The 22506-nt window shown below is 35.9% G+C and overlaps 1 protein-coding gene across 3 annotated transcripts in view; it reads right to left on the bottom strand.

The window, feature by feature from the left end:
- Positions 1-472: 472 nt before the first annotated feature.
- Positions 473-22506, bottom strand: part of TMEM161B (transmembrane protein 161B) — a 41985-nt gene continuing 19951 nt past the window's right edge. Inside the window, exons 4-12 of one of the 3 annotated variants that reach the window (XM_052776938.1) lie at positions 20034-20131; positions 18024-18180; positions 11306-11457; positions 10687-10747; positions 8857-8997; positions 5419-5532; positions 4106-4280; positions 1810-1906; positions 473-924 (exon numbers count right to left, since the gene is read on the bottom strand). In XM_052776938.1, the coding sequence (XP_052632898.1) occupies positions 647-924; positions 1810-1906; positions 4106-4280; positions 5419-5532; positions 8857-8997; positions 10687-10747; positions 11306-11457; positions 18024-18180; positions 20034-20131 (1273 nt within the window). In that variant the 3' untranslated portion in view covers positions 473-646. The remainder of the gene's footprint in view (positions 925-1809; positions 1907-4105; positions 4281-5418; positions 5533-8856; positions 8998-10686; positions 10748-11305; positions 11458-18023; positions 18181-20033; positions 20132-22506) is intronic. The other 2 variants (XM_052776939.1, XM_052776940.1) reach the window with 2 other exon arrangements.

The raw sequence follows: 22506 nt of genomic DNA, 5'->3' as shown, positions 1-22506 counted from the left end.
TTACTGCACAAGCATTCCTGCAAAATATTTAGGCAGCAATACCTGTCAGGTCCATACATCTATTCCTGTTAAATTTAAATTTTATACAACTTTCCTTACTGTAATATACAGTATCTCTTTTGTCCTGTTGGATTATTTCATTTTTCATAGAGAAAAGTGATCAATAGCTATCCAACAGAATTTTTTTTAAATCCCCTCTCTCCTTCCATTGTATGGCTCAGTTTCAAGATTTAATTGATAGGCAGCCACCATCACTATAACCAGTACCCTTCTAACACAGTTCAGTCACTAACTGTTGATGCTTAAAACACAAAGTTTTGAGGTTGGCTTGCTGTTTATGGAATCAAGATACTCAGAGGTCGTATCTTTTCAGCACACTCACCACCACCTGCCACACAATAACATCAGTCAGACCCGATACTATAATTCAATTAGTTACCTACCATTTGGGTAACAAAAATAGCAAACCCAGTCACGACTTTAAACATTATAAGAATATTCACCCTGAGAACACAGAGGAAGTGTTTAAAAAAATTGATATGTTTTCTCTTCCTATATAGTTTTCTTCTCTTCTCTTCATCTCCTCTTGGGTAGCTGGGTTTGTACCTAGTATTTGACCTCACACTTGCTTTGTCAGTTGACCTGTTCACGCCACAGTCAGGTACTGGTGATAGAAAAGCCCAAAAAGGCTTGTAGAAAAGAGGCAAGCAGCAATCCACCAGGTGAGGAAAGACAGGAGTCCCCGGAACAAGAGAGGAGTGAAAATATTCTTTAGGCTTCCCAAAGCCATTGTTATTTGTACTACAGTTACTTTCATCTTTCCCTCAGCAGGTGGAGACTCAGAATAAACTGAACTGGGAAGCAGACTGTTTTCTACTGGAGTGTCAGAATTCAATTCCGGGTAGATGCCCCAAGAGTAATTACCTGTTAAAAAGAAATGAGCAACAGATTTTTGTAGAATTAAATTCAATTTTTGTTATTTCTATCACTCTATAGATCATCCTATATATATTTTTCACACACACACAAAAAAAAATTGAAGTTCTTATAACTTAGTAAACACTAACTGTATTCATCTGCATGGCTTCCTGATCATACTAGTAAGCTATTAGGGTAGGATTCATCTTACCTTTTGACATCCTAACATCTACATGTGATACAGTTGCCTTGGGACCCCTGTCAGTGCTGGGTACGATTCATCTCACCAGATGTAGATGTCTACTCCAGAACGGTATGAATCACAGCCTAATAAAGCCTATCTCTTTCCGTTGACATTTTGCAAAAAGAATGCCATGACTGCATGGCAGGCTGTGAAAGACAGCCCTCACAAGAAAGAAAGAAGAAAAAAACCAAAACCAAAAACAGAATGACAGCAGATCTCCCAGTAATGAAATGAACCCCATACCTCACAATTTCCATTCAAAAATCCTACTTAAGATTGAAAAGCTGAAAAAAATTCCTTTAACAGATGCTCATAAGGTTAAATCAACAATGCTTTATACAGATCACTTTCAAAATACTTTTAAAAAGACAAATATTTCAACAGAAGTAAACAGCTTAATTCATTGTATTACACAATTTCTCAGAAATAAATCAAACAAATTAGCATATCATTGAAAGATGTCAAAAGCAGCAACATTAAGAGGACTGCTTAAAAGCAGCACATCAGTATGTTTTAAATTGCAGGAAACTACAATGTATTTCTGTATTGCAAGTACCTGTACGTTCTAATTCTCTTTAGTAAGCTGAAAATATAAAAGCTCTGTGTAGAACAGAAGAACACATTTTTGTTGATCCAATTTTGCCTACCTAGTGTTTTCAAGAGCAGAGTTGTGTGAAGGAGCATTACCAATGGTGCAACATACTGCAGTGCAATTACACAAAGATAATAGAATACCCGGGCCACCTGGGAAAACAGAAGAGAGTAATTCATGAGTTCTGGCTGATCAAAGCAAACCTTTATGAACATGTCTAGGAAAAACAAGCAATTTATTAAAAAAACAGTACTTATGCATTAATGCTGTTTTAAAAGTTTTCTAGCACATCTTGGCATGTGACAGATTATCTTCAAAAGACCTAATGAAGAAATCCCTATAACGAACTCTACTTTCAGGACATTTACAAATCTGAGAGGAAGTGCTGAAAGGAAATAACTAAAAGCATCAGTTCTGTTAAAACAAACAGAATCAATTTGCTTCTGCAAACTACATGTCATCATTCAAAGATTCCTATTTCAATACACCAGAATCAAAGCTAAATATATATTTAATTTTTAAAGTCCACAGTGATTTACAAACTAAATCCCACTTCAAAAATGAAGTAGTAGTCACAGTCCAAAGCCTCATAAAAAGTAAATGAAAGTTCAGTTAACATTGCAGTCCTTTTTCAAAGGCAAGATATTTTTAAGATTTCCAACTGTGAAACACCAGTATTTTAAAAGCAGTGACAAGATGATTTTTCATTAACAGTTGATCTACAACAGCCTTTAAATGGTCTTTATTTCAGGTATACATTATGGTTCACTGAAATCCACTCAGATTTATCCCTCCCCCTGCTCCCAATCTGTTCCATCTTTCTCAAGATTGTCACATTATGTATTTTATATAAGCTATTGACCTAAAAGACTAGACCAAATAAAGAAGGAAAAAAGTCATAAAATCAATAGCAAGCAAGCAAGCAATGAAATAAAACTAACTGGATTTTAGAAAAAAACAGAATACAGAGTGGCAAAAAAGATAAAGGCAGACATGACATTTTTGGAAATACCTCTAAAACCTCAAAGGGCTTTGTGATGACCAAGCATCAAAAAACTAACATGAGAAGAAAAAGTAGTAAGACACTGACAGAAGAAAAAGCATGAGACAAAAAATATTGTAAGGTAATTGATGAAATACAATAAAAAGAACAAATTAAGAAGTAATGATCACTGTAGGATGACAGATAGGGAAGACTTTACTGGCAGAAGTTCCAGAAGAAGATAAAGCAGACATGGCTAGTAAAACAAAACTTCATTTAATGGCTATGGCCTTCTCAAAGAGAAGATACGGAGACACTGGATAAATGGATTTAGGAAACATCACATGAAACGTTATTGTTGTTTTATAGATAGGATGAATGCTCCCAGAACTAAAATTATGCGTTCACAGCAACCAGCACAGTTCTATCCTAACCAGTTGCTTCTACCTGTATTTCCTAATCTTTTTTCTGAAGCAAACTGCTAGCCACTTTGTAAATAACTACTGCATAGTCCCCTTACAACCTTCACATATTCAGTGAAGCCAAGGGCAAGATTATAAGTAATAGTGACAATCTTAAGAGAGGAATCTGTGTCTTATGGCATACTTCAGTATTCCTCCTGCAATACACCCCAACTCAGCAGGATCATCAGGCAGCACTATCATGCAACACTAGAAATGTAAGCTTATTTTGCAGGCAACACACAACACCATTCTACAATAAGCTTAGGAATTTCTAATTCTTCAATTGGTTGATGGTATGTTTTATTACTTTTCTTACAAAAAAAAAAAAAAAAAAAGTCAAACAAATTTTTCCTTTGCCACAGTACCAAGATGGGCAGACAGTTTTTTAACTAGGCTAGTGCACTTGAGAGTGGTCTGACAGAATTAAACATGTCATTTTATCCCAAAATATAGCCACCTTACCTTGAATTTTGCCTCAATTTAAAAATCATAGTTGGGATTAGACAACAGTATTTTAACCTTCTATCTAAATTCAACTTCTTTTTTTTCCCATGTTGTAGGTACAGATCGCCACTCACCCTGTGCCCTCCCCAAGATCTATTCATGCTGAACAGAAACACATCACATTTATACATATCTGCAAAGAACAATTCATGAAGGGAACTTTTATAACAACTTCTGAATAACTTAAGACAAGCCATCTGCATAATATGGATGATACATCTCTGCATATTTTGGTTTGCAGAATTTCTCTGCAATGGTGCTACTTTTATAGGAGATAGAGTTTAGGAAGCTTCATTCAGATTTCAGGTCTAGTGCCACAGAAGACATAACAAACTGAAAAAAAAAAACATTTGCACAGACAGAGCACTCCAAATATGTAACCTCAGTGCTACCATACTTACCATTTTCTGTAAATCAACCATACTTATTCTGCCAGCTTCTTTTTTCATCTGATCCACGCTTTTCTGGGCTAAATTCAGATAGGCCTGTAAATGATGACGCATCATAGCCAACCGTAAAGCACACAACAGTATTATAGTCCACAACCTCACAGTGTCAAATGTACCTTCTGATATTCTGTGGATTTAAAAAAAAAAAAAAAAAAAAAAGGGTAATGCTGTTTTCCAAAGGTCACTCTACTGCTACAGAGTTGTTTGTATCATCTGTAAAGAAATATTCAAGCATATTGTCAAAAATACTTAACGCACAATCTACAGTTAGGAAGTTCACGTGCAAGTAATATTCACTTTTGCCCTCTGCTTCTCTCTCTACTGCTACTTCTTAGCAGCCCTATTACAGCATTAGATCCAAATTAGCATCCATTTGTCTGTAAACAAGAACAGCTCTTAAATGCTTAAATGCTGAGTAATGAAGAGAGGACACTGAAAAACAAGCTTGCTCAGATAATTATAGGTTTTGAGACACCCAGTTCTAGATAACAAATGTGTACTTCAGTTACCTTAGATACTCTGTTAGAGCACAACCCTCACTAAGATAAAGTGAGAAACAAAATGGAAGTACAACATATGTATATTTGCAATGTTTTATGTAACAGTTCAGTGGTCATAGAATCACCTTAGAAGTATAACTTTGACCTGGAAAGCAATAAAAGTCTCAGCCAATTGTATCTGTTTCAAGTCTATTTGAGTACTACTATTTTGAATTATCTAGACTAATAGTGACAATGACAATCACCTATGCTACTTACACAATATTTATTTCAAATACCACTCTTCCTGAAAATTTTTTCCCTTTTTATGTTTTAAACATTTTAGCTATCAATTCCATACACAATTCATCCACACATAGATCTTAAGACAAATTGCTGAGGTCAGTTCTCATACCAATGAATCTCAACTGTCCTCAGTGAAACCATTCCTCTCCTACACCAATATGTAAGATACAGGATTCCAGAAGGTAGCAGTGTGGTGGTATTCCACCCCTAGGAAGAACAACCCATCACTGCCAAGGAGATGCCAGAAGATAGCAGCTTTTTGGGAACCACCACCTTAACATTCAACACTCTGCAACTAATTCTCATTCTTCTGAAATAACAGAAGCTCTTCAGAGCTCAGCTGCAACTTCCACAATACCTTTGACAGCAGATGCTATTAAATTTTAAGTCTTCCACATTTCTGTGACTTTCACAGGGCACTGCTTAGACTTATGGTTTTGTTCTCCATACCCAAGAAAGAATTTTTAAAGGGAATCTTACAAAGGGACGCTCTCTTTGCCCAAAGGTGGGTTCATAATGTAGTCCTTAGTGATTGGTTTTACCCACAGTAGAACCATAAATAAAGGTGCCAAGAAGTTTATATGTAGCAATGTTCTGAAAGAAGAAAAAAAAAGGGGGGGGGGAAGTTATTAAATACAAACAATTACCATACTGTTGAAACTGGGGGTACAGATTCAAAAGGAGAAATCCAGATTTTAAAATAGTCGGGAGAAAGGTAAATAGGAAAATTACTTCCCTATTTTATAGGTATGACTTATGTTTCAACAAAACAGTAAAATTACATACTGTGAAATCATACAGGTTGTGGCTTAAAAAAAGTGCTCTCAGAATACCTGAAAACTTGATTTATTCCAAACAATCTAACCAAAGGAGCTACCCGCATTATGTCACACTATAGTAAAAGACAATTGTTGAAAATTTCCATACGACAGCGTAATACCAAACTGCACTAGCTACTGCAGTTTTACTCCAGAGAGTCAGCACCTCAGATAATTATGGGAAATATGCTACTATATTACTATTTTTTTGGTCTATTAAAAATGTACCCAGATTAATTTCCATTATCTATACAGACCAGGGGAAACAGTTTTGAGAGGTCAGATTTCCCAGTTTAATGAAGATTTTTACTTAGGAACCTTGACTAAATGAAACTTGGTACTTACATTCAATTAAAAATACTCAGACAATTAAAAAAAAAAAAAAAGCCAGCACAGATACTCCACTTTAAAAGCATTGTATGAAACCGCACAGTTAATATAAAAGTAGTACTCTTTTGTAATCTTTGGGTACAAAACAGACAACAGAATTTAAAAAGAGGAGATTTCTGGAGTTTTTTCCTGAAATTAATATCCTTCTTCATTTCTGAACCCCATATTCCAATCATTTTTCATTACTAAAAATGAAATGAAAACAGTTGAAGACTTCAGTGCTGCAGAACTGGTGGGTTTGCTAGTGCAATGCATCCTCACTAACAGAATCAGCTTGTCTATACTTCCATCTCCAACCAGAGTGCTTCTACACTATAGAAAAAATAAAGGTAATTGAAAGTTATTCTGAAATAACAAGACCTTACTGATTTCAAACTACCAAGCTTCCTAAAACCATTAAAATGTTTGCACGTTTCAAATGTCATCACACACACATTTAAATCATTGGTTTCAGATGAAAAAATAAGCACTGCTAGTTATTCAGTGTTGCTAGGGAACATGACAGCATCAAAGAACAGTCCAAAGCGTTCCAGTAACTTGTGAAAGCGTTTTACCTGAGCTTCTCCTTATTTAAGATATCCTACTGAGTTAATGGACTCGAATATGCCAAAGGGTGGCAAGAATCCCTTTCTGTTTGAGTACAGGGAGAAAGGCTGAAAGATGCTTGAAGCAGGCTCTGGAAAATGAGGGAACATGTATGAAAATGGTACTAATTGATTAGGAAGAGTCCAAAATATATCCAGGGAAGGATATTGCTGCTAAAGAAAAAAATCAAACCAGCTATCAAAACCAAAAGAGACACCAGATTATTCTTACTCCCTATATACATAAAAGTACCACATTAATAATTTTGAATATATTAGTGAAGTGGTAGTTAATAATTAACTTTTTTTTTTCTTTTTCTTCTGTCAGCATTCCCTGTAAGCTAAGTCTCCCATTCTGTAATGGGATGGGAAAGGGAGCTTGTTCCCTCTGTTTTCTTCTTCTGTGAGTTTTGGGGCTTTTTTTCTTTTTCTTTTGTTGGAATTTTTTGAGGGAGCTTGGGGGCTGGTGGGTTTTTGGGGCAGCTTTGGGGATTCGGGGGATTTTGGGTTAGTTTGGGATTTTTTTTTGTTTATTTGGTTGGTTTTGGTTTTTGGTTTTATTTCCCAAAAGTAGACAATGTATTTGACTGCAGAGAAAGGCATTGTTTTCCTGCAGGCAAATTAGAGAGCTTTGTATCAGCGACACATCATCCTCATTTACTACTCCCCCTTAGTCACTGTCAAACAACTGCAAACAGTCAATAATGATCTACTCATCGATAAAAACACATCACTAAGGGCAAATACTGAAGTCTTCAATTAGAACCTATCATTTGACAACGATTCTTTGTCTATAATTGCATTACCTAATTACAGTGATATCTGACAAAGTTTTAATCCATTTAACATAATTTTTATATTGTTCCAGCTGAATAGTCAAAGTATCAGTAGACTTTTGAAAATAATTCTTGGTGTTGAGTTATCCTCAACAACCAGTTCCAACATCCTCTAAACTTTAAGTTAGAGAAGACTTATTTTTCATAACCCCATTCTAGTGGATAGTAATTACCCTTTTAGTTCTTGATTAATGAACTTCTGTTTCAGAGATGTTATGTTTCTGCCTAGGATCTCATGTCCACAGATCAGGAAAGGTGTTGGAAAATTAGAGGATACTTACAGAAAAGGCACAAGAAATTTTAAAATATTGAGAACCATAAAAATGAAAAACTAAGCAGTTTACTTAGCTGAAAAGAACAGATTAGGAAGTGACCCAGTCACAGTCTACACAGACAGAAACTTAACAGCAGATACAGCAAGCCAACAGCTTGCATCTGTACCTGGATGCGTTCAACTACAAAGAGTGCAAGCATAATACAAAGTACGTTGTCATAAATTTACCAAGAGTGAAGGACCCACTTTAAACACAGATTAATTTTTAAGATGGGCATTTTGGGGGGAAGAGAAAAAAAGAACACAGTTTGAACATAAATAATTTTTGTATCAGAAAATATAACTGTTCTCTCAGGAAAGTGACCAGACTAAATGGTAACAATGGCCAGTGCTGCAGAATCTGTCATTAACATGTATTAAACATCAAAGGTCAAGATCTATGAAAGACATTTGGAGTTTCCCCCTCAATCAGAGAATGCTGAAGAGAAATATTTAAATCGGAGAAAACATTTTACTACCAAACTCAAGGATGGCTGAAAAAGAAAATATTCCTTTAAATTGGTATAAACATCTGACCCTTATTAAATATTCTGGGTCATTTTTTCTTTGTATCTTACCCTAAACTTATTAAAGGCATGATGCCCACCTGGAGATGCAGGTGGAAAAAAAAGCCTGTGGCTGCACCTCTACTTCCTGAAAGTTATCTTAACTTCCAAAAAGATATGATGGGAGAAAGGAAGCAGTAAGCAGAAACATCCATGGTGGAGCTCTTGCAGGAGGAAAGGAACGCTCCTTTAATTGGGACTCTAATTACAAGGCAAAGAATCTAACAGACTGGCAGAGCACAGGTTGAGCAGAAACAGGCAGGTGGCAAGTCTGCTCAAGATACGAACAGCTGGCAGCAACAGAAGTCTTAGTCGGTACCTTCTTGTTGGAATAGTTTGCTTTGTTTATTTTCAGACATTAAAGATTTAAGACTGAGTAGCATATACCTATGTGCATATATTTTCTCTTACTGTGTTATTTTTTCTGTTGCTAAATTCAGAGCATCCAGATGCATTTGAGCCAGTCGCAAGCCAGGGAATGTCAAAAAAGCACCAATAAGTGAACACAGAACAGCCAGGAACAATTTGAAGGTTAGTTTAGACACAGGACCCCTAAAAGAAAAGAAAGGAAATAAGCATTTTCTTGGGGAGGAAGTTGGGGGGTGGGGTATCAGAGAATACTTTCAACTCAACAGTATCTAACATTTAATAAAAAAACCAAACAGTATTCTATAGTCTTCCTCTGGAATACCAGCATTATTACAAACCCATTAGGAGTTAAAAATTAAAAAAGTCACCTAGAAAAACAGAAAACCTAAGCTAACTGCCTATAAGATGTTAGGTTTGTTAGTAGAGAAGAACAAAAAAGAGAATAATTTTATATTGTAATTAACAACAAATTATATAACAGAAATAGCTAATAGAATGAATTTAATGATTATGTTTTTAAGAGAGGAACAGATGCATCATAAGTTTAACTGGTCAAACACAAAGTGGATATTTAAGTTATACTACTTACATTCTATCTTTATCCATTAAAAAGCTCTATCAAACTGTTATTACTGCAGTTTTTCACAGATTTATCTAAAACATACATGCGGCCAATTAATGTGTCTCTTCCAAGTGATGAGTATAGTTGGTTTTAATTAACTACGGAGTATATAAAAAAAAATTACAGAAAAAATATCCAGTAGAAACTAAATTACGGAATTAATGAACACTGGATTACACAAAAAAACAAGTGACATGTAACTAACACAGATTAAAGAGGAACAAAAACAAATCTAGTGATCCACATGAGTTTCAGATTCTTTCTTAATCTACGTCATATAAACTACCAAGAGACACCATCATCAACTCAATTGCTGCTGTAAACAGCCAAAGCACTGCGAAAGTTCAAAAATAAATACACACTTAACAGGAAAATTAATACAGTAGTAAACTTGCAATAGCTTAGGAAAAACAGGGTGAAGAAAGGCTAAAAACCACATGGGATTCAGTTAAGGGTTTCCCAGGAGTTTACTCATAAATGACCCACTAATCTAGTTTGAGGAAACTTCTGTTCCTCAAAAATAAAGAGATTCCATAGCTTCTCCATGATACTTGTGAATCTCCACGCAAGAAATTCAAAGCTGTGCTCCCACTGTGATGACATACCCCATAAATGCATTTTAGAGCCTGTGTATAAGGAAAGAATTGCAACAGAAATCCATTTTACAATATACAAAGGCTGTCTACGACAGCAATTGTGTATTTGTGTAACATCACAAGCTACGGCATGTTCCTTTGACAGTCTATACAAAAGTTGGATGTCCTGTAGCAAGCAGATGTTATTGCATAATAGGAAAACACTATCACAACCTGAAAACAGGACTGAACACCAAAATTTACTCCTAATGCCAACTTTATCACAAGCTCCACTTGTAGCTTTTGCACACTCATCCTCTTGCATACCACAGGAATGGCAAAAAATACCTATCACCTGTTTTAAACAATCCTTGCAAAGCTGAAGGGAATTACCATGAAAAAAGTGTTTATAGTTTTGAACTCTACTTTATAAACTACAACCAAAATGTCAGGGTAGAAACTATCTCCAAATTAAAAAGAGAAAACACAAATGCAACTTAAGTTACTTGTGAGTACTGATGGATTATTTTCATTAATTCACCTCTTCACATTATTATAGAGATTTTAAGCACGTACAAGAGCAAAACATGCAAGACAAATGCTTGCTAAGAAAATCCAAGTGGTTCAGTTATAAATACACACATAAAACAGACAAATATATTTCCAGAAACTTACTGGGATTCCAAACCCTGCTTTTCAAGAAACTGCATAGCACTTTCTGAGAAATTCGAGAATCCTGCAGAGAAACATATATTATATGTATTTTATTGCAGTACAAATGCAGAATCCCATTTTTGAAATAAAATGCTAGGTAACAGGTCATCTTTTAAACAAATTTTCATAGGTCTAGCATAGCTCTTTCATGTGCTAATTAGTAAGCCAAAAGGCAATAAAACTTGATTATTAACATCTCTGATATTTGCACACTTCAGGAACATGAATAAAATTAACAGTATTTTTTACAAACATAGGGTTGGTTTTTTTTTTTTCACTAAAGGAGCTTCACTTTACTATGAAAGAAAAATAGGTTAAATGTAAAACTGGAAGGCAAATCTAATTAACATAACAAACAACATAGGCAAAGATTACACTATTTAAGAGAAAACAGGGAAATACACAGGATATCCCTCAGAATCTGCATTCCAAAGCAAAATTTCTTATGACATATCTGACATACAGAGTTTATTTTAACACAGATATTCTAAAAAAAAAAAAAAAATCTAAAAGACTGGAAATAAATTTTTCACGTCTTGCAATCACGAGAGCTGTTGCAAACACTAAAGAAAGGAGTTACCTGACTCCAGTCCAAACTCTAGATAGTTTTCTGTCACAATGAGAATTGCCATTGCTTTCACAAAGAAGAAGAAACCAAAGGTGACACAGACTGATCTTTCACCTCCATCCTCTACTTTGAAATAATGGGTAGTCAATGAAAACAGTACCTTACTACACAAGAAAAAGGTCAAGGAAAATTAAGTCTGTAAAATAACTATATTTAAGAATTATGAAGCTGTATTTTGGTCACCTATACTAGGGCTGTTCTGTAATGTGCAGGTTTTTTAAAAAAGTAATATGTGTTCAACCAATTTCAGGTTAAAATTACAGAATACTGTAAAGCATAGTAATCACATAATGGGTACCCAGGAATACACTACTTTGGAGTAAGTTTTGATTTAGGCTTACTAATAGTCAACTGCAGCAACATTCACCATCAATCTAGGGGAATTAAACCACAGTTTAAATGTAAATGACTACATAATCATAAGTTACATCAAAGAAAAAATAAGACAATTGTATCTTCAATGCAAAATATCGAGCTAAATGAAAAATATTTCATCAAACTACACAAGTCAAGATTTAATATATCTTAATTTCAAAATCCAAAATACTACTTTTGAATGGAACAACTGTGATGGCAGGAAAGTGAATAAACACATTTTTAACCACAGAGGAGCTATATGTGTTCCTCCTAGATGCACAGCCCTAAGGTATAAATACCAACAGCAAGAACGCGATGCTCCAACAAGCACTTCTATCAATAATGGGACAAAATTTCTCAACTATGAAAACTTCGGCTCTCAGGGAGTGTAGACCTGCCCTACAAGAAACTGACAAATGGCATGGGATTGTTGCTTAGATTATTACGTGACTGTTTAGTAAACAGGAAACACGTGAAAAGATGAAATTTATATTTCTCTACTTTCACGTGCACGTGTTTGAGATTTCTCAGCTATCAAAGATAGTAAAACAACAGCACATTTGGTACCATCTTGGAAAGAAAAATCTACCCCATGCTCATCTTGGGGGAAAAAAAAAAAACAACAACAAAAAAAACCTTAAAAAACCCTATATAGTCTGGTATGATATATTAAGTCCTTTCACGTAACCCCAGTGCCACAAATACGAACATCTAAGACACCACCTGCTCTGTTATCAAGCTGTTTTTAAAACGTTTATTGAGTGTTTTCCTTTTTAACACATTTCTAAACATAATTAGCTCCAAAGTTAAACAGTAGATTAGGATAAGTTTTTCATGATACATTGTCAACTTTTATTATGATGAACTACAGCCCATTATAACTGATTTTTTTTTTTCCAAATGGCAGGCAATATCCAGTCCATATTTAAAAAAAGTACTTGGAGATCACTCCAGACATTACCTGTTTGGAAAAATGAAAAAGAAAAAAGAAGATTTTTAGTGTAAACTGTACTCTTTTTCCACTATGCACAAACCAGGACGCATACTCATTCATATTTGCACTTTTTCTAATAGTGGAAGTATTTTCAGATGTAGATTATATGAAAACATGTTTTACAGTATCTACTCAGTAAAATATTTGAACAGTCATCAGTTAATCTCTCAAGAAACTATATGATTATGCAATATCTCACTTCATTAATCAGCACATATTTAACATACACATTGCTGTATTTCATGTATATGCAGAGGTACTCATAAGCACACAATAATGTGGCCTAAGCACAGCATCTAATGACTCTTAAGTTCACAGTAATCAACTTAAGCTCCCTTCATACTTCACGGAAAGAACTGATTTATCTAAAGGAAGACTTAAATAATCCTAAAAAGAGGTACCTAATGGATCATATAGAATGTGTTCCAGAAAGCTCTGTTTCTCTAATAATACGTTCTTAAACCAAGTGTCTTCTTACAGCTAGGGACATTGATCACAAATTGAAAACACATTAATTTCAAATCTTGAAGTTATACAAAGGACTTCATAACAGTTTGTGATCAATAGTCCTAACCTATAAACAGATTTATAATCCCCTAGACACTTCATGTTTTCAACTATGGACTGTGCCTAAAGGATGTGGAAAATGCAACCGGGAAAAAGAAAGCATACTGACAGTGAACTCCAATTACAGTGCAGATTCAGAACCCTATATATAAATTAATGATTATGCAAACTATATGTGACTGAAACCCTGTTACTTGAATAATCACCACTGCTACCTATTTTAGGGATGGAGAAAATCGAAGCATTATGGCTTGCTTCATCAATTCCTTTCACTGCTTGACCTACGTTTTAGGACCTACTGAAGAAATAATTCAGGAATATACAGTGCTAAGTTAATAGATTCCTCACCCTCCCCACCCCACTTTTTGTAATCTTTTTTTTTGGTCATAAAAGGTGATATGCCTGTAGAATTCATGGTATACACTTTTACAAAAACAATTTTATGTTTTAAATTGCTGCAATTATGGAATTTTTTAATGATATAGTCCACTGGTATTTATGCACATGGCTGAAGAGAAAAACACCCATCTTCTGTTTCTGTTAAAATACACGAAACTTTTAGATTCACAATTGAAAACCAGATAAACTCCTCTATATTATTTCTAATTGCATGTATGTAGAAAATATTAGTTTAAGGCTTAGAGGTTATTTTAAGGTATTTGATGACTGATTTTCCCTAGATGAACCTTCAGTCAAGTTAAGACTGTCGCCTTCCTTTGCTACGCCATCGATATGTTTTCCAGAAGTAGCCAGTGAAATTTACTAATCTACCAATGAAATCAGGTTACTTAAATCTTTTCAAATAACAGTCAGCTTCCCAGCTGAGAAATACCTTACTTTTGCTATACCACATTAATTTGCCTAAATACCTTGCCTTTGCAACAGAAATGATTGCATACAACACTGTTTAAAAGTTTATACACAAAAAGTTAAGTAACCTGACTTACTCAGCTGTTCTCAGTGATGAATTTTAAACAGCTGTATAAGTACAGTAATTTAAATTAGGTACACGCTACTATTAAGATGGATCATCTCTGTATTGTCCATCTTACTCTATCCTCATGCACATTCTTCCTCCCGCCAATAAAGTATTTTGTTATTTTACAAACCCCATCCTTTGCAAGTAAGCTGGCTGCAACTGCTATATTTAAAATCATGATCAAAATTCAGTTTGCTAATTTTGAATATTTTTTCTGACAGAAGCCACCTTTCCAAATTTTCAAATAATAGAAATCATCAATCTGTAAATAGTTACTATTGTGAATAGTTACTAGTTGAACTTCCGGAATTTTTCTGAATATCTACACTATGAACATTAAAAAATGCTAATAGTGGGTTACTGCACTGAATCAAAACATCCATTTCTGGAAGACACAGCTGAAAAAAATTCCAATCATCACTTCCAACTTCTCTAAGCTATTCTTGGTCATTCTGTCAGCCAAATCCTTAGTACAACCTACCACATCTTAACATGCAGGCAGGAGACAGAAAAAACACCTGCCATCAAAACACAAAATTGTTCTAGAATTAATTCTTGATGTATCACGTGGACTGCTTTCAACTGAAAATATGGAGGCAACCAAATTTTTCTAGCACTTAAATTACAGTGAATCATTTCTGGTCTTGACACACTGAATTAGTAAATAGTTGTATAAGTTTTGAAGTATTCTCAGCATCCCAGAGGCCTGATGTCACAACACATGAATGAACCAGCTTCCTTCTGAAATCTCTTTTCACCAGCCTAGTTTCCAGTGATCACAAGGATTGCTATCAATACCTCTGTGTATCACTCTTTGCACCATCCTCCTTCACCCAAAAACCCATAATGCCCAGAATAAGTTAACATATTTATGGAGATGTTAACTCTAATATAAAGTTTAGACTGTGCTTCCTGGTACTGCAGCCTTCTGCATTGCCACTAACCCCTCAGACTGTACAGGATCACACTACTTCATCCCCTCGGTCCAGGAACCATACAGGCAATTAAGGAAAGTCCTATTCAATATTAGGAAGCAGTGACTTCACAAGGATTTCTACAAAATCACTTACTCTGTGCAGAAGCCTCAAATAAAAACAAGGTCTCTTTAATGCCACAGAAAAAAAAAGTAAATAAAAGTTGTACAAAGTGTCAGAAAACTAGTTCTGACTATTTGTTTCCTTTGTTTAATCAATGACTGTTCAACTACCTAGCACTGAATAAGTAATTATACTTATAGAAGGTGACACTTGTATACAGGTTTCTTATTTCCCAGAATTTATTTATTTCTGAAGGCTTGGTCCTACATATCAGGCCATTCTTCTCTAGGCTTTCCCACATCTGCATATGTTTTTACAAGTGTCACATGAATTTTAAACTTTAACTTCTCTAACCTTTCTCGCACCCCAAAAAAACTGATAGAAGTCCTTAAGAACTTTCTCTCTGAAGTATACTGCCTTTTACCAAAAACTCAAAACAATATTCATCCCTTAGACAATACATGCCTAGGTACAAAAATGCTAAAGCATGCAACTAACTGTTCACAGCTTGTTAAATAAAATCTAGGTTTTAGCACATGATCTTTTGCTTTTAATACTATTGCATCTGACCTTACTTCCCTTTCAGTCATGTAGGAAGGCTAGTGAGAAAATATAGCTAATGTGCTTCTAACATGCAGGGAATACTAGATCTGTTTCAATCTCCTCCAGGGCCAAATGTGCAATTAGATCACAAGTGCTTCAGCCAGATTAGGATAAAACTGGAAATGCTGGTTTAGGCTCAATTCATATAAAAATGGAAGGTGAGAAAGAAACAATCAAAAAAAGACCCCAATAGCTACTTGCATGCTCACACAAGAGACAAGAAAGCTTGCACTGCCAGGCAACTTAATCTTTTTTAATTTCTGCATTTGGTTTTGCCCTGAATTGATAACCAAATGAAAGCAGTGATTAGGATTGTATTCAAATACCACTGTAAGAAAGAGTTATTGCAGAGGATTTTCCTACAATATATAATTCACAACTCTACTTCACCTAGAGTTGCAATCACTGTAGTATTATTTAAGCTGGCTACACCCAAGATTTGAAAGATGAAGCAAATGCGGTGTTGCCACTAATAAATTTAAGAGCACACTGTGGCTTTAGTATTTGAAGCTTGTTTTTCCATTAGTTCTATTAACCTCCCCCTCATCCTCAAAATGGGAGTCAAAGGTGTTGGCTTTCATTTCTGATTTCTTAAGCAGGAGCTGCCTCTCTCTCCTTCCCTCTGCCAAGATTAAACTAGAATTCCTGACTTCACCCAAACAAATAAAATAAAGGCTGTGCAATAACAGCTCTATATTAGCTATAATATAGCTCTAATATAATTATAAGGTGCACAAAAGCCAGACCCTGACTTTCCTGTCACTACCTAGTAGACTAGAAAAACCACCTTTTGGACTGTGGATCTGTCCACTGACAAGTTAAAGGAGAAATACCTGGTCTGGAAGCAAGCTAGTGACAGTCTTTTTCATAATGTGAAACAACTCCCTCTTCCAGTAAGTTTTTACTCTTTACAAGGAAAATTCTGGATATCATTTATACTTCAGGCAACTTAGGAAAAGAATTCCCATCCTTATCGTAAAGGCAGCACACATTTTAATAATTAACAAGAACAGACAAGCATTAAGCATATCCAGAACTGTTAGCCAAATATAACCAAACATTAGAGTTCAAGGGTTTTACATAACACCATCAGCTATTGCTAACACCAAAAAAAACCAACCCCAAACAACCCACAACACAGTAAGACTCTCTACTGAAGAACAGGCATTTATACAGAAGAATCAATTTTGAATATTCAAGTGCTATATCGACCCTAACTTAGCACTTGATCTGGTTGTCAGCTGTTGAGGGAGCAGAGGAGTTACAGAAATTCATTTTCTAACTCACCCTTCCATAACCTGCACTCTTGCAGGCCCTTATTCAATTCCACTGCTTTATCACCTATCACATCTTTAAAAGACAACTTTCCTCCCTAAAGTGTACATCTGGATTGGTATGTGGAAAGCAGTTAATTACCGTGCAAGCACCCATGTCTGATACTGCCTTCTCTAGTAAAAACAAACATAACAGCTGCTTCTTTTTATGGTTTGATATTGCCTGTTTCCTAAATACCCCGCTTTTTTTTCCCCTCAGTTTCAGAGGGGAGTTCAGCTTTTCACAGAGCTTTGAAAATGTACCGCCTCAGCTCCTACAACTGTCCACACATTTTTTCTTCTGCAGACTTTTTAAGTGTCTTGAACGTATTTTAAAATCATGAATTCATACATGTATCTTTGCAATAAATTTGTATACACATTACCGTCCCATTTTGTTCAGGAACTATCAGATTAAACATACTGAAAACAGAAAGTGTGGAGTAAATTGCACACTTCTCCAAAAGCTGTAAATACTTTCTGTAGAAAAATTTATTTCTGACTGCCAAACTGGGCAAAACCAAATTAGTTTAGAACCACTACATACAATAGATAAGCACTAACTGTATGTTCACATACATGTATTTTTTTCCATAAATGATTTGGTATTAATGTTAACAAGCTAGTGATATCAGCATGTACAAAGAGCACATACAGCATATACATTCCCCAACAATGGCACTAGCTTACACGATCCTTTTTCCAAATGCTAAATATTTGTGTGTCTTGCCAATCAACAATACAGAGCTTTATATGAATTGCAGAAAGACGTAAACTATTTGGAACAGATAGCGCCATTTAAGAAAACAGAAAAGGATACACTGCAAAAGCCAAGACAAGCAGACACCACACTACGCTTATATTCATTTCTTGTGAGGGCTTCACAATACTGTAATAGGCTTCCGTCACCACATACACAACTGTAGCTGCAACAGTGAAATCCACCAACCACTGATATTCTGGAAAATAATGCAATGCTGAAAAATACAAGATTGCAAATGTTAAAGGTGTGATATTTTAAGGCAGTTACTGGTATATATAGAATGGAGTGACAATTTTAAAATGTTTTCAATTAACTGAGGTCTAGGTAGGCCCAGATCATCCAAGCAAAGAGCAACAACAGCGAAAAAGCCACATTTTTTCCACTCAGCAACATGAACTTCACTCTTCACTTCTGTTACTCAATACTTGATGACTACTCAAATTTATAAGGCTACAAGATTTTACTATTTTGTCATCTCAGCTTTTATACATTAACATCCTAAATTCAAAATGCATACATAATTTAGATCTCAACATCACGACAGAGAATGGTTCCCCAGTTGAGCCTAGCTGCAATTCTAGGTAAGAGTTTTTTTGACTCTCTGTTAAAGATTAAAAGCTCATCAGCAATCATTTAAAATACTACATATAATCACTTCCTCTTTTTCTTTACAAAAACCAGTAAGATACTGATGGTTTGTTCTTCCAGGTTTTGTTAGTATCTCCTGTACAGCAATAAATCATTGTGTAAATTCCACTCTAAAAATTCTGGGCATCGTTACTGTGTTGCATGCAGGCTAGGTAATTTACGAAGAGAGAACATGCATATAAAAACATAGATAGGAAGAAAATACATATCACACATACATACATATCCATATATGAGTTTTCTGTAACAGAATGAGTGGTTATGATTAAGGAATCAAAAATGACCATGTAAAAAACCTGCAACTTCCAAAACACTTAATGCTGCTTATTTCTGTACTATCACTTTCAGTTTCTAGGCATTTTACCTCTATGTTTCAGATGTGTTTGGAAAGGTCTAGGCTTCAATGCTACAGCGCATTTCCTATTTTAGATGAGCAGAAAGTATGTTTCAACATCTGCCAATTGTCATTTTCTTGTACAAAGCTATGATCTATATTTCAAATAGACTATGATGTGATCCTTTCAGTGTTGTCTCACATTGCTATGGATGCCTGATACAACAATAGGTATGCTTTATGCTGGATTTCACCTACTCATCCTTTTCCATAACACTGCTATTAAGATGTCACCCACGGAACAAGCAAGGAGAATGTGCTGGTTTTGGCTGGGATAAGGTTAATTTCCTTCACAGTAGCTAGTATGGGGCTATGTTTTGGATTTGTGCTGGAAACAGTGTTGATAACACAGGGACATGTTAGTTATTGCTGAGCAGCGCTTGCACAGAGCCAAGGGCTTTTCCGCTTCTCCCCCCACCCCACCAGTGAGCAGGCTGGGGGGGCACAAGGAGTTGGGAGGGGACACAGCCGGGACAGCTGACCCCAACTGACCCAAGGGATATCCCAGACCGTATGACATCATGCTCAGCATAGAAAGCTGGGGAAGAAGAAGAAGGAAGGGGGGACATTCGGAGTGATGGTGTTTGTCTTCCCAAGTCACCATTAGGCATGATGGAGCCCTGCTTCCCTGCAGATGGCTGAACACCTGCCTGCCCATGGGAAGTGCTGCATGAATTCCTTGTTTTGCTTTGCTAGTGCACGTGGCTTTTGCTTTACCTATTAAACTGTCTTATCTGAACCCAGGAGTTTTCTCACTTTTACCCTTCCGATTGTGTCCCCCATCCCACCAGGGAGGAGTGAGCAAGCAGCTGTGTGGGGATTAGTTGCCAGCTGGGGTTATACCACAACAGAGACTTAGCCCTAATTCTTGCCTTCTCATTTAACTTTATTATCAGTTGTTCTTCTATTCATGCATTGTCTATAAAAAAAAGATATTCCAACATTCACTGCAAACAAGCGTTTGATAGGAAGAATCAGGATATATTTGAAATAATATATTATCATCTTCATCCACTTGTTCTTACCGACAGTGTCCCTTTCAGTCACAGATTTTGTTTCCAGATGAAGATCGATGTCTTTCGGAATTGTTAAGGGTTTGTTTTCAATATGACCATTATATTTTCTGTAAAAATAAATAAATAAATAATACACACATGGATATGACAAAATAAATTTTTTCAACATATAACAGCATTCCAAATTTAAGAAAAGTGCAGACGACTTTTTTGCCAAATGCAAACACTTTTATCTATCTAGCTAACAGCATTAGCTCCAGTTCAAATTTTGAGAAACAACCAGGTATGTCAATGATTCCTAGCTTTATCTTGCAAGGCTCTGACATACTACTGTGGTATGGGTTTAAATAGCTTCTATATGCTGCATCCTGAGCATGTATTAGGGCAAGATCCAGTGGCCAGTATTTACTTCAGCCCACTGATTTTCTCTGTTCAGAGAGCTACAGGGTGTTCTAGTAAGTTCTCACAGTCTCAAAAGGTTAGTGATACAAGCACAGCTACAGAACAGAATATATCCACCCCGCCATACAGATACGCTGAAGAAAATCAAACTAAACTCAGACTTTTTAATTGAAGTCTATACCAGGATGCTGAAAGACAGGAGTATTAAAGTCTTTGGTTTGAAAGTAAGTAAAGAACAACAGACAGACTTGGCAGCGTTAATTTATTGAACGTTCACTGGAAATAACAAGCAGTAATCTATCTTGGAAGATAGCTGATAAGAAACAAAAGATAAAAAACATATTTCCCAAAAAAGCATTAGGCTTTTTTGTCACAACAGGGCGCTCAGCAAGTACATCATGTGAGCTAGACTAACCTAGATCCTTGAAAAATCCATCCTGCTAGCCATCAATCAAAGACAATTTTAAGACAGTTTTCTAATCTAAAAGGGTATGTGTAGAAATACTATAGACTTGTTTCAATTCATACCCTGCTTATGAAAATAACCAAAAAAAACCATTACCACAGTATTATTAGCAATCCCAGTGATCCAGTAAATCCATCATGCTCTCTTTGGGGAGACAGACAAGGCTAAATACGTCACGATACATGCAGCACCAGGGATCAAAGCTATGTTCCAGGTCCATAAAGAGTAACACACAGATTCATTTGTTCCTATCATAGAGGTGGCTACTTGCTTACACAAAAGGAAAGAATAAGGCAACCGATGGCTGATCCTCACACTGCTAAACCCTTCCTGGCTTCCAGTATTAAGCAACTTGAGGATAATCTGAGCCAGGGATTGCATCATCCTTCTGAAACCATCACTTTTCAAAACTTACATGAATTTGCCTAATCCCTTTCTGAACCAGTGTCCTGGTTTCAGGTGGGACAGAGTTGTCTATCTAGTAGCTGGTACAGTGCTATGTTTTTGAGTTCAGTATGAGAAGAATGTTGATAACACTGATGTTTTCAGTTGTTGCTAAGTAACATTTAGTCTAAAGTCAAGGATTATTCAGCTTCTCATGCCCAGCCAGCGAGAAAGCTGGAGGAGCACAAGAAGTTGGGATGGGACACGGCCAGGGCAGCTGACCCCAAGTGGCCAACAGGGTATTCCATACCATGTGACGTCCCATCTAGTATAGGAACTGGGGGGAGGAGTGGGCGGGGGGAATCACCACTCGGGGACTAACAGGGCATTGATCAGCGGGTGGTGAACAATTGCACTGTGCATCATTTGTATATCCAATCCTTTTATTATTACTGCTGTCATTTTATTAGTGTTATCATTATCATTATTAGTTTCTTCTTTTCTGTTCTATTAAACCATTCTTATCTCAATCCACGAGTTTTACTTCTTCTCCCGATTTTCTCCCCCATCCCACTGGGGGGGGGGGGGGGGGGGGGGGGGAGTGAGCAGCTGCGTGGTGCTTAGTTGCTGGCTGGGGTTAAACCACGACAACCAGTATGAAACTGGCTGAGCTGCACAGTGTCTTGTGACACCAAGTTCCACAATGTGTGTCCAAAATTAAGAAGTCCTTAAATCTACTCTACTAACATCATTCAGTTTCTCCTTCTACAACACAGTAGTAGAGCAAAAGGCTCATTTTCGTCTGGAGCTCCGAAACTATACCAACATCATGATATTCACTTTCCTGAAAATAAGCCACACTACTAGACTTTAAATTGAAGAAAACCAAATGCTCTTAAAAGAACCTGAACAAAGTCAAAGTTATGTGAAATTGGGCTGAGAGATTACCATCACTAACTAAGGTAAAACTTACCTCATCACTACTGGAAAAAAAAAAAAAATCATTAAAGCAGATCAGAAAATGTTTTGTTAGGTTAGGAAAAAAAAAAAATTCAAACCCAAAACTTAAAAACCCTAAATGGCTAGAAGAAAACAGTAAACTCTACCACATTTTAGAATAGCACCTCTGAAATTAGAAAAGGAAAGGTGGATTTTTTATAGAAAGATGAGTTGCTGAGTCATAAGCATTAAAAAGAAATTCAGTCAATCAATTGTGAGCTTATTTGTAAG

The sequence above is a fragment of the Harpia harpyja genome, chromosome Z (assembly GCF_026419915.1).
Source record: "Harpia harpyja isolate bHarHar1 chromosome Z, bHarHar1 primary haplotype, whole genome shotgun sequence".
Classification (NCBI taxonomy): Eukaryota; Metazoa; Chordata; class Aves; order Accipitriformes; family Accipitridae; genus Harpia; species Harpia harpyja.
The sequence above is the reverse complement of the archived record's forward strand: the minus strand, read 5'-3'. Positions and strand labels throughout refer to the sequence as shown.